The sequence below is a fragment of the Canis aureus genome, chromosome X, assembly GCF_053574225.1.
Source record: "Canis aureus isolate CA01 chromosome X, VMU_Caureus_v.1.0, whole genome shotgun sequence".
Lineage (NCBI taxonomy): Eukaryota > Metazoa > Chordata > Mammalia > Carnivora > Canidae > Canis > Canis aureus.
In genome coordinates this window covers 6511931-6524447 of record NC_135649.1, presented here as the reverse complement: position 1 = coordinate 6524447, position 12517 = coordinate 6511931, and the positions used below count along the sequence as shown (strand labels likewise).

General features: G+C 43.0%; 1 protein-coding gene across 6 annotated transcripts in view; it reads left to right on the top strand.

Moving 5' to 3' along the window:
• AFF2 (ALF transcription elongation factor 2) overlaps window positions 1–12517 on the top strand; it is a 471048-nt gene that overhangs the window by 445945 nt on the left and 12586 nt on the right. For all 6 annotated transcript variants that reach the window (XM_077888758.1, XM_077888756.1, XM_077888755.1 and 3 more), the window contains 4 exons: window positions 2350–2486; window positions 6833–6904; window positions 7255–7348; window positions 9872–9924. In XM_077888758.1, coding sequence (XP_077744884.1) covers window positions 2350–2486; window positions 6833–6904; window positions 7255–7348; window positions 9872–9924 — 356 coding nt within the window. The remainder of the gene's footprint in view (window positions 1–2349; window positions 2487–6832; window positions 6905–7254; window positions 7349–9871; window positions 9925–12517) is intronic.

Sequence of the window (12517 nt, the reverse complement as noted above, 5' to 3'; positions counted from 1 at the left end):
CTGCTGTCTTGAAGACCAATGGTCTTCTCTGCATGTCCCTAACTCTGCGGCACCAAGTGGTCCTGGAGATGACCCTGTCCAAATCAGGGCAAGAGATCACATACATGTGCCCTTGAAAAGCTGGTCTGTGGGCTCATGATGAGTGGGGCACACATGTGAGACCACGTAGGAAAGATTCAGAATGGAGAAAAATCAGAGCCACAGAAATACGTACAAAGGATTCAATGAACCAACATCACTCTATACCTTCCAGGCTCATGTTTATGTATAGCCCCCAAATCACTTTTGGTCCAAGCAATTTAGAAAATGCATTTTAACTTGGGGAGATTCCATTCCTCCATGGGGTACAAAGACCAGTTTTGGAGGACAAAGTCAAAAAGCCAGACATTACAATGGTGCCCCACCCTACAGGCCACAGTGTGTGAAGAGATACTGAGTATATTTTTGGTATTTAAATTTCGGTGGAGATGTGTGAAAAATATATCTCAAATAGCTCCCACAGTGGCTGAAACAATGATTGAGAAACACTAATTTAGAGGAAACTATCTTTGCTAGGTTCATGTTTGTCCCAGAGCTGGAAGCCCCCCTGTAGTCTGAACCCCTCACTTTATGGATGGAAAAACTGAGGTTCTGAACCACCAATTGGCACTATGGCCGTGTAATCTTCTCTCTGGACTTCAATTTCTCCTTTTGGAAAAAGAGAGGTTTGGTTCAGGAGAGCTTTAAGAAGCTTTCCAGCTATGGGTTTGTGAATGAAAAGTCACTTCGAAAAATCAGGATGCAAAGATTAATTTCCCCATAGGAGAGTCAGTCAGAGCTCGATTACCGCAGAAAATGATCTTGTATGGCACAAGAAGGAGATAGTTTGCAAATACACATGTAGGTTTTCATAAAATCACTTTGAATTTGGTTGAAACCAATATTCTTCCACAAGAGCTTACAGTAAGGCAACCGCAGAATTCCTGCAGTGTGTAAAAGCTGAAGAACATTTATTGTAAGGAGAGTCATTTACAACAAGCGGTTCTGCAGGACCTGTAACTCATCATTTTATAGTTGTACTTAATCCTTTGCCAGAGACAGCCACTCTGCCATTTTGAGAATTGAAACCTTCACAGTTGCAAGAAAATATTTTGATAAAAGGTATACAAGAAAAATAAAATAGCTAAATCTGCATTATATTGGTTCTTTTACATAAAATTCTCTATTAGTAGAATTCTTACATCCAGCTATCAAAAATTGAAAACATTAAATACTGTTATAAAATACTCACTATAAAAGTGTCATATATAATATTCATTACACATAAAAAAGAAATCAGTATGTCTAAGTCAGTTTAATCATGACCATTATCAGGGCTAAAACCTTTTGCAATAAAATTTTACTAAACTAAAATATTTAGTAGTGCTATATTTTTTGGCGTTTTGACACACTATTTCAGACCATCATTTACAATGAAAGTGATGTGATTATTGTCAAGAGTCACACGGAAGCTTCACATTTTTCATGACAATAGCATCAATTTATTACTCGTTTCCTGGAGGTGGGGTTGATGTGCTCCCCAAGAGTTCCAAGCAAAGACTATATATGTCAGGTGTCCCTGAGGCTTAAAAAGAGCAGAGTGCCATTTGCAGGCTCTGTCTGGAGGATGCTACAATGCCCAGTGTAGTCAACTCAAAGGACAGAAACTAGTCAAGGGGGATCCCTGGGTGGCGCAGCGGTTTGGCGCCTGCCTTTGGCCCAGGGCGCGATCCTGGAGACCCGGGATCGAATCCCACGTCGGGCTCCCGGTGCATGGAGCCTGCTTCTCCCTCTGCCTGTGTCTCTGCCTCTCTCTCTCTCTGTGTGACTATCATAAATAAATTAAAAAATTAAAAAAAAAATTAAAAAAAAAAAAAAAGAAACTAGTCAAGGCAATGACTTGCATTCTGGTCCACCAAAAACTAATCACAACAGCAACAGCACCACAAATACGTTACAAAACCACACGCGATCCCTTGTCTGCATTTTTCTCTTCTCTCCCATCCTCGGTGTCATGACATAAAACCTTAGATCAGCTGTGTCATTGTCAATGCAAATTCACACATCAACCCCCCCCCAACTCCATCAGGGTTTCTCAACCTAATAATTCTCCACTTTGGGGGAGGCTGTCCTGTGTGCCTTGTGGGGTGCTCAGCAGCATCTCTGGCCTCTGCTGACTGGTCCCTCGTGCCAAGGACCCCAAATATCTCTAGACGTTGCCAAATGTGCCCTGGGCGAGGGGTGCAAAATTGCCCCAGGATTAAACCCCCCTCCTTTATATGAGGGAGAAAAGAGGCAATATTGTGTTGATGTGTCGCCTTCCTGTTTCAGTTTGAGAAATTTGGCAAAGCCGTGAATTATGCCGATGCAGCCCTGTCCTTCACCGAATGTGGCAATGCGATGGAACGTGACCCCCTGGAAGCCAAGTCTCCGTATACCATGTACTCCGAGACCGTGGAGCTCCTCAGGTTAATGGCCTTTCTGCTGCCATCTTCCCAAGCTCATTTCAGTCATAATTAGAAGCTGCTATGTTTTTTAAAAATATCATTTCCTCCTCCTAATGGTTTGTCCTCCGCATCTTCTTCTTGGAAGTCATCATAATTAGTTCTTGCCATTTTATTAATGTCATGGAACATTTATAATTGATGGACACTGCTTTTATAAATTATCCCCTTCAGAGGTTATAATGTGAGTGTGATCATTTGCAATATTCATAAAATTAAAATGGAAACGTAGCGGGTGGAAGTAAAGTATAATAATTTCACCATTTGGCATCGACACGTGTCTTTGCAAAGCTCACTTCTATAATTTGAGAAAGGTGGCGCTAGCAGGGTTTTTGTTATAAATCCCTGTTTTCTCAGAATTTCTGCCAGGGTTATTAAAAAGGGGGGGGGCGTTGTTCCCACACAGAGTTGGCGTTGAGGGCCGCAGGTGTGCGGTGAACTTCCTGCGTGTCTGTAATTTCAGGGAAACAGACAAGGTGGTAGCAGGGGGAGGGGTAAGAATCAGAGATAGATGAGAACAGGAGCCAGTATATTAACCACACAGATTATCAGTCTCATTTGCATGTGAAATGAAATTTCCTGGCCTATCCTTGGTCTTGCTGGAGTAGAATTTGTGAGGAATCAGAAAAATTCCTGGAAGAAGGGAAAAGAGAAGAAACGCCCACAGTTGTGTATTTTCCAGTAACGTGCAGATATTTGTAAAATAATTTAATCCCGCTCTGAAGAGTGGAAAGGCATCATCACTTGCTGGATGGACTAAATAATTGCTTTTGTTGGAATGAACGGTTCCTCACCTGATAGGTCCTTCTCTCCGGGTCATCACCTCCGGCTCCATTAGTTGCTATGCCAGGCCTGGTTTTTCCTATGTTGCCTGTGCCTGCATAAACTGTTACAAATCTGAGGTCCTTATAATTAAACCTTCAGACAAACATTGGACACATTTAGCAAGCATATTTTCCCAGCAAAGCATTCAAAAGAATGTGAACCATTATAAAGTGGGGGGGGGGGTACTGTGCTTGCATAGAATCAGAAGATGAAGTTAAAGCCACAATAGTAAGGGGGGGGCGGGGCGGATTATGACGAAAGCAGCCTTACCTTGCCAGGCCAGACGGCCACCTTTGGCTTTCCTCTGTTGGGAGAAGCATGTAAAGCATCTCTCAGGCCTACTTTCTGTTCTGTGAAAGCCACCACCATCACCGTTCTGTAGCTTTTAAGGGGAAATTGATTTCTCAGTGTATTCAAGGCTGCCAGTGATTTGTAAAGATGCACAAGATGAAAATGCTGGCAAAAATTAAAAATCGTGGGGCAGCATTATTGAACAAACAGGGAGAAAAATCAGGGTCTTTATCCATCCAAAACTGAAAACTTTTTTTAAAGGCACTTTTTAAATTAATAAGAAAACATAAAAATGCTAATACCTAGTGTTCATATACACACACGTGCGCACATGCGCGCACTAAATTATGGTGACCTAGGCCTCTCCTTTGCTGGTGGTGGAAATGGAAATTGATCGTTGTAAATTGAGGGCAATTTGGCATTGTGGAGGAAAACCTTTACAAATGAGCATTCATATCTTTTCAGCCAGTAATTCAACTTCTGGAAATGTGAATTTCCTCCACTGAAGAAAATAATTGTAAGAGTAGAGCGAGTTATCTGTATGGTGTTCAGTTTGGCATATATTATAGCACACAATTAGAAGCAAACCAAATAATCAATCACAGAAGAGTAAGTAATTACACTGTAGTACACTCAACAGAATTCTTTGCAGCCACTGAATTGCGGGCAAGGATGGAGCTTATGTAGCTGCAGAATTATAAACACACTACATTTCTGACCATGAAAAGCATGCTTCTGCCTGTGGCCCAAGCAGGAGGGGAAATGATTTCAATAGGGTGAAATTATGAGTGTTTCCCATCTCTCTGTATTTTTCTTTGTTCTTCATTTTCTTGTAGGAAAACACATGCTCTCTTAACGATAGAGAAGCTGAGCACCATATTTTGTTTCTGGTAAAAATGCAGTGTGAGTCTTTGAGTAATATTTATTCCCAATAGAAAATACTTCTGTTTTCATAATTATTTACAGTGGAGAATGTACAGACGTTCACTTTAGAGTCAATATTTTGCAACTTTACCTTGAGTTAATTGTAGATTCCTGTGCAGTTGTAAGAAATGATCTGGAAAGTTCCTGTGGCCCCACACCTGGTTTCCCCCAACACTATCACAAATAGGACAGTGACATTGATAAAAATCAGTGGACTTTATTCAGAGTTTTACATGCACTCCTTTGTGTGCCCTCCCTCTATATGTACATTTCTTTGCATTTTCTGTAAAGCGTATATGGGTATAACTTTTTTTTAGAGAAATTTCAGTTGGGAAATAAAATGGGCTAAAGCAACTAGGTCTTCTGGTCCATGGAAGCAACTGAAGTTTCGCCATCCACTCACTTCAAAAGTGGTTGCAATTAGAGGGTGACTATAACATGAACATAGTTTTTAGTAGCATAATATTGTGTTGGAGAGATTTTTATTTCTCTCTTTTTCTCTCTGACAGTATGCTGGCCACAGAGAGCCCAGTTTTCTTCCTTCTAGTAATTATAGTGGCTCTGAGCCTTGGGAATCTGCAATAGAAATGTATTGTGCAAACAAGTGGGGCATCACAATGACTTGACATTTCTGCGATCCAACTCAAAGGCAGTTTGATTTATTACATAATAAAAATCCTTTTGCTTAATATGGCAACAACAGCAGAAGGGACCCACATCAAGTGTGCAAGTCCTTTTATTGGAAAACGTTCCCTTAACAGAAGTGGAGCCATAAGCAGGAGAAGGAGTGCCGAGTCTTGGGGGGAAGTCCCAGGGTCCCGGTGTTCTGGGGAGGCTGTTGAAAACAGGGAGTCCATGGTGCAGGCTCACCATCACCTTCTCGTAAATGAGAACTAGTCCAGGCTGCCTGCACACTTCCAACTTCCTTCTGCAACACTGAACTCCATTACTTATTCCTCCACAGGCACCTGTGAAATTGCATTAAAGCTCAGACAATGATTTTATGCAATGAATTGATTTTCAAGAGTCTAAATGCCCAGAATGGGATGTGCTCAGCTAGAAGAAAAAAAAATGAGAACTGCTCCACCTTTGATCACCCCAGTGTGGAACAGTAACAATTAAAGAGAATGGAAAGACAAAATATACAAGCACCATAAATTAAGGGTGCTTAGACCTTCAAATGCTGTGAAATCGACCTTCCTTAAAAAAAAAAAACAAACAAACAAAAAAAAAAAAACACTTTCGCTAGGAATATATTCAAAACCTGAGCCATTAGAAAGGGACCTTTTTAACTATGTGATTGTGGGCTCCCTGTGCCCATGTCAGTCGTAGTCATATATTATTTATCTCGTCTGTCATAAACTCAACAGAGACTGACATCTGTGGCCACTTGTCATTGCAAACCAGTCATGCCGCTGTGATGCTAGAGTGGTCCTAGAGGACAGCCTTTTGCCAACGTGTTTTTTCCATTCTTTTTTTTTTAAGTTTTTATCTAAATTCCAGTGCATAAATAAATAAATAAATAAATAAATAAATAAATATAAATTCCAGTGATCACTGGATGTTATACTATATGTTGGCAAATTGAATCTAAACTTAAAAAAAAAACAGAAAAAAATTAAATTCCAGTTAGTTAACATAGAGACGGTGTTCTATTAGTTTTAGGTGTGCGGTATGGTATAGTGACTCAACGCTTCCATGCATCACGAGTGCCCTCCTTCATCCTCATCACCTGTGTCCCCCGCACCCCCTACCCCCACCCTGCTGGTCACCATCAGTTTGTTCTCTATAGTTAAGAGTCTGTTTCTTAATTTGTCTCTCTTTTTCTCCTCCCTTTGCGCACTTGTTTTGTTTCTGAGATTCCACGTATGAGTGAGATCATGTGATATTCGCCTTCCTCAGACCGACTTCACTTAGCATGATGCCCTCCAGGTCCCCCCGTGTCGTGGTGAACAGCAAGCTTTCATTCTCTGTTATGCTTTTGCCACACCAAACTAGCAGTAGTCCCACAGCCCCATCCTAGAATGTGGGCTCCAGATTCAGCTGACCTCTCCAGGACTAACTTCTGTGTGTCACTCTTGGGATCATCGCTGTGCACACATTTCCAGGAAAGTGTGCTCTTGGCCAAGAGCCTGAGAGTGTCCTCCCTGCCCCCCACCCCAGAGCAAATGTGGCACTAAGGTATTCAGGCGATGGGAACACCCGTGATTTCTGGACTTTTCTGAGGGGTCATAGAGATGGCACTTGAGCTTGTCCTTTCTCTTCCAAAGGTATGCTATGCGACTGAAGAACTTTGCGAGCCCCTTGGCTTCGGATGGGGACAAAAAGCTGGCAGTATTATGGTAAGTGTCAGGGAGGCTCTGAAGAAGCAGCTGAAATGTCACAGAAGGATTTGAAAACTCCAGATCGACTTAAGCTGCTTACCCCAGATCATTATTCTTGTTTTCCATTAAACTATTAAAGGATAACTAATGGATTTCTTCCCTTGCTGACTAAATGTTTACTCTCCTAATTTACGCCCTTATCAAGATGGGATTTTAATGCTCACCCCTTCTCTTTGAAAAATTCTTTTTTTTTACTTCTCCTCCATAACCGTAGGAGAGTAACCACAAACTGTGAATCAGCATTTTGCTGCCCGTGTGTAGCTTTCCTGAAGCCCCGGCATTAACATAATCCTCTCCTCCTCCCACAGCTACAGATGTTTATCACTTCTCTACTTGCGGATGTTCAAGCTGAAGAAGGACCATGCTATGAAGTACTCCAGATCACTGATGGAATATTTTAAGGTAATCCTTATTTTGTATAAGTACCGGGTGAATAAAATCACTAATGAGACGTGGCAGGCATGTTATTAAATGTTAAGGTTGTTGTTGCCAGAGGCTTAACCTCCATCATTTGAGCCGGCCATGGCCCTCCTGCCTCGCCTCCAGGACTCAGCAGAGTTCAGGTGTGATTTGATTCCAGGATGAGAAGGTGCAGTGGCACAATCCCCTGATTATCTTCTAGACTGACCAAATGGCCCTTGGCATCTTCCTGGTTGCAGTCAAGGGAATGATGCCTTCTTCTCTGCTCTGTATGATGGACCCACCAGGAGACCCAGGGTGTGACTGTGGCTGTAGCCAGTCTTGTGTTAAGTGAGCGGCCAGCCCAGAAAGTTCTCAATAGTGGGAAAAGTCACTGTGGCCACCCTGGGCTCAGAGGGGATAGCCATTCCCATAGAAGCCCTTTGGCCATGGGGAGTCTTGGAGCACAATGGTTGCACTTTAAAACAACTGATCAAGAAGAAGAATAGAAAAAAAAATAAAAAAAAAGAAGAAGAATAGAATAGAATAGAATAGAACAACTAATGACTCTCATTACCAAAATAAACAAGCATACAAACAAGAAGCAAATAAATAAATCCGTGGTCTAGGGAGCTGGAGATTTTAATTTGCAAGCAAAAAAAAGGAAGAAAGGAAGAGAAAGAAAAAGAAAGAAAGAAAAGAAAGAAAGAAAGAAAAGAAAAGAAAAGAAAAGAAAAGAAAAGAAAAGAAGAAAAGAAAAAAAAGAAAAAAGAAAAGAAAAGAATAAAGAAAGGTAGTTAAACTGCAAAAAGAATGCCATTATTTGGGAATGAGCCCAGATAAAAACCACAAGCCACTCAAGTGTCACCGGCTTGATGGTCTCTGAAGCTTCGGCTTCAGTTGCCCCCCAGAACTGGCTCTGATTTAGATTTGAGAAGGCTCAAGGCTCCTGTTAGGTCTTGAAGGAAAAGCTGGTTATATGATGATGATGATGATGATGATGATGATTTTCTGCCAAGTTCATGAGACTGCTTGGCTAAATTACACTAAAGCAGTTGTCTGAAATGAATCAAACCATCACCAGAATCCCGTGAGTGGCAGTATGTAGCCGTATGAGGACACTGCCTCAGTTGGGAAAAAGCAAGTTGCAAGTTCACCAGCTATTATGCGGTGTGGCCATGATGCCATAAAGCTGGTGCTCATGTAGGTGAACGCATCAAAGATAACAGATGCCCAGCCCTTTCTATGTCTCTGGTCTCCACTCTGCTGTAGAAAGGCGGTTCTCGAACCTGAGTGGGCATCTGGATCCCCTGGAGTGCTCGGGGAACCAGAGTCCTGGGTCTCATCCCCCGTGTCTGACCCTGGAGGTCTGGGACAGGGTCTGAGCACTAGTGCATGTAACGAGTCTCCAGGTGATGCTTATGCTGCTCATCTTGTGGTTATGCTTTGAGAGCCACAGCTCTAGTATCTGTCCTCTTTGGCTTGTTCTTTGTGGCCAAAATACTGAACAGATGTTAAATAAGCCACTTTCCTGGCAGCATGTTGAGCTTCTTTTAGATTAAAAACTGGAGTTTGCAAAACACACCTTAGGGGTGAGTCTCTATGCTCCAGCGAAGTGTCGCATGTTCACTGGGCTCCTGAAAATGCCTGACTCTCCCTAGCACCCCATTTGCAAAGGGGACTGAGCCAGAACCCAAGAGTCAGGGGAGGAGCATAACCTTGGTCTCTGGGCTGAAAAGGCCGGTCTGAGTTAGGCTCAGGGCCCCAGGGGTCCTGATCTTGTGCACTTGGGGTTCTGATCTGGTGATGTCACTATAATGAGCTAGACCACTGTCCTAATGTGGTGGTGCTGGGTGCTTCACAACTGTGTGCCTCTCCCCTCCACCACCACCACCTCCCCACCCCCCGCCAATGCAGGAGGCCCATTTTTGAAACCAGCTCAGTTCCACCCAGAGGGACAAATAATACTTAGCAGTCCACGGCAGTGCAGTCCCGGACCAGTTGAATGGTTCATCAGGGACTTTGCATGTAAAGATAGCAAATCAAAGTGATGCATGACAAAACAAACCACAAAACACTGCTCAGTCCTGGCACATTCCTGGGATGTCAGAAATTATAGCCCACCTTGCATCCCACGGAAAAAGTTTGCCACGGGAGCTAAAGGTGAAAAGCTTGCCAGTACTCTGAAGAGCTTGTTTTGCAGAATAAATTTCAGATGAGGATAATTAAGCCACTTCTTGGAGAACTGAGTCTGATTTCACTGGGCCTTTTAGTATATAAGATCTTTCATCAAGTGACTTGCATGGTCCTGATTGGAGCCCGCTAATTATCCTACCCAGCTATTTTCATCGAGTGTGCGTCGTGGTGTGCTGACGCGCACGTACATCCCAGCTCCGCTAACGGAACAGGAGGCATCCCGAAATGCTGCAATCAATATTAATGTACTCTAAATCACACTTCCATCTGTTTCTGAATTAATAAAACACAAAATAGATGTCCTTATTTCCCTCTCTCTCTCTCTTTTAGCAAAATGCTTCAAAAGTCGCTCAGATACCATCTCCCTGGGTAGGCAATGGAAAGTAAGTATCTTATGAAAATTGCTTTTTCAGAAACTCAGTGATTGAATAGAGCCCAAATATTTTGTATTGACAACTCAGGAGTGAAGGTCAAGTCTGAGACTAGGGTAATTTGTGTGCACACGAAATTCTGCTCAGGTTTCAGCTGATGGCAAGACAGAAAAGTTTAACGTGATGTGATTCCAAATTTGTTTAACTATTTGATCTTTAAGCCAAATTATTGCCATAAAAATATCTGTTAATGAGATGGCAAGCACCATGCTATTTTGAGGGAGGCAGGGTAAAGTTAACTCCACGGCAGTGATTTTTCAATGATTCACTCAGTAATGAAAGACCAATGAAATATTCATTGATACATAGTAAGTGCCGTTTAATAAAACCAAAGGCATAATAGTGTTGAGAATGTGAAGGCACTTAGTCAGCCAATTATCTGAGCCTTCATGGTGATTCTTATATTAATACTAAAACACCCTGACCTAAAATACATAAAAGCATCCACTATCCTGCTGATCTAAGGCTCGATGGACTCCCCCACTCCCTCGGCTATAGTGGGAGCAGTGTGTGCCTGGGTCACGGGGTGTCCCTGCTGTGGGGTGCGAGTCCACCCATCCGGAGACTATCCTGAGCTCCCTGGGGGGCTGAGGGATGGAGCTTAGGACCCCTCTCCCACACTAGGCGTGTTTCTCTGGCTCTAAAAGGAAAGGGCCAGACTCAGTGGCATCAGAGGCCCCAGTGAAGAGATGTTCCTGTAGAGGAAGATTTAGAATCCCAATTCTATGCCGTGAACTGGCTCTGTGCTTGCCAGTCTTGAGCATCAGAGTTCCCTCCACTTCCAGTGCCTTCCTCCCCCCCCCCAGGCCTACTTGCCACCACCAATGGGAAGGAAAACTCATCCTGGCTGTGGACCCAGACTCGGGCAAAGAGCTACTTTTTCCATTTCTCATCATTTCAAAATTCTTGTGTCTCTGATCCATACACTTTCTTCCAGAGAAGACTAGTCCCATTTGCCACTCTATAAATATCTACAAAGTATCCTCCCAAAGCAGTGGGACTTGAACCCTACTTCAAGCTCATAAAAACATTCCGAGTGAGGGAACAGACCCATTAAAAACTCTGCATTAACTCAATCACTGTATTGAAAGGAAGTACCATTTAAATTGTTGATTCTTACTTTTATATTGACGAACAAAAGCAGAAAGAATGCTTCTCTCTGGAAGTTGAGAAAATAAAAATAACCATTAAAAGGCCCAGAGAAAGCTATTTTCTCTGAGCTCAGACTTGAGCAAGGGCAAGTTCAGGTAAGTAGCCATTAAAGGATTTCTGGGAAATGTTTTTTCTTTTATTTCTGAAATGAAAGAACTCCAACACATCCTAAGCTTGTGAAGTCACATTAAAAGCATCCAGAAAGGATGTTTTTGACAGCTTCTGTGTGAAGAGAGCACATTCCCTTTGGTAGGCCAGAGAGGTTTTATATGAGGCAACTCCAAATGATCACCCAGGAGTTACCTCCCATTCATTCAGCAGATGCTTCAGGTGCATTTCTATATGAGGGGCTGGGGGTTCAGCTGAATTTGATGGGATCCCTGTACTCTGGAAGCTCACAGTCCAGTGGAGGGAGGTGGCAGATGGGAACAAAGTTCCATGGAAGCCAAAGAGAAAACGAGCTTAGGCCTCCATGGATGGTCAGGGAGGGTTTTCTCCATGTGAGCAAGACCATAGCCTGCCTTTCCCAGCACCCCACAGTAGCTGGCACCACAGAGGGCCTCACAGGTACCTTCTAGAAGCAGCAACCCTGACCATGAGGGCTGGGAGAGAACATTGCAAAGGAGCAATTGGAAGAAGAAGAAAAATCTTAGTACCGAGCAGGGATTGGCAAACTTTTTCTGTGGCTTAGAGGCTGAGCACCATGCTTGGTACATGGTAACTTTACCATTGGAGCTGGAAAGCATACCCTCTCGCACCCCTAGAACTCCCACAGTTCATGGTGTGTACTTTGCCTTGGGCACTTACCCTAGATTGTCAGAAATTCATGGATCTGCTCTCCTACTAGACTGTTCGCCCTTCCCAATAAGGGGCCATCCAGTCTTTCCTTTGCCACCTATTTACTGAGTGTGTACTATGGGTGAGACACTCCGCCAGACACTTAATAGACACACCCTCCCATCTTTGCATTATACATTGTTCGCCTACCCTCTCCAGAGCATCTTCTATGTAGTGGATACTAAATAATGACAGAGAGATGGTTGGAAGACAGTTCATTCATTTATTTAACTAGCATTGTGCACAAGGCACCGTTCTAGATGTTGGGTATAGACATAAAAATCCCTGCCCTCCTTGAGTTTAGTGCAGGTCACATTCTTTTGGAGAAGCACAGCAACAACAACAACAAATATATATATGTGGTTTGCTAAATGGTGGTAAATGTCATAGAGCAAATGGTTACTGAGAAGGAGGATAGGAAGCTCGGCTGTGGGATGGGATTGGGGAACAGGACACCTGCCTTGATTAGGGATGTTAGAGAAGGATGGGGGAGAGCAGTCCATGTAGACACTTGAGGGCAGTACATCCCAAGCAGAGGGACAGCGATCACCTTCCA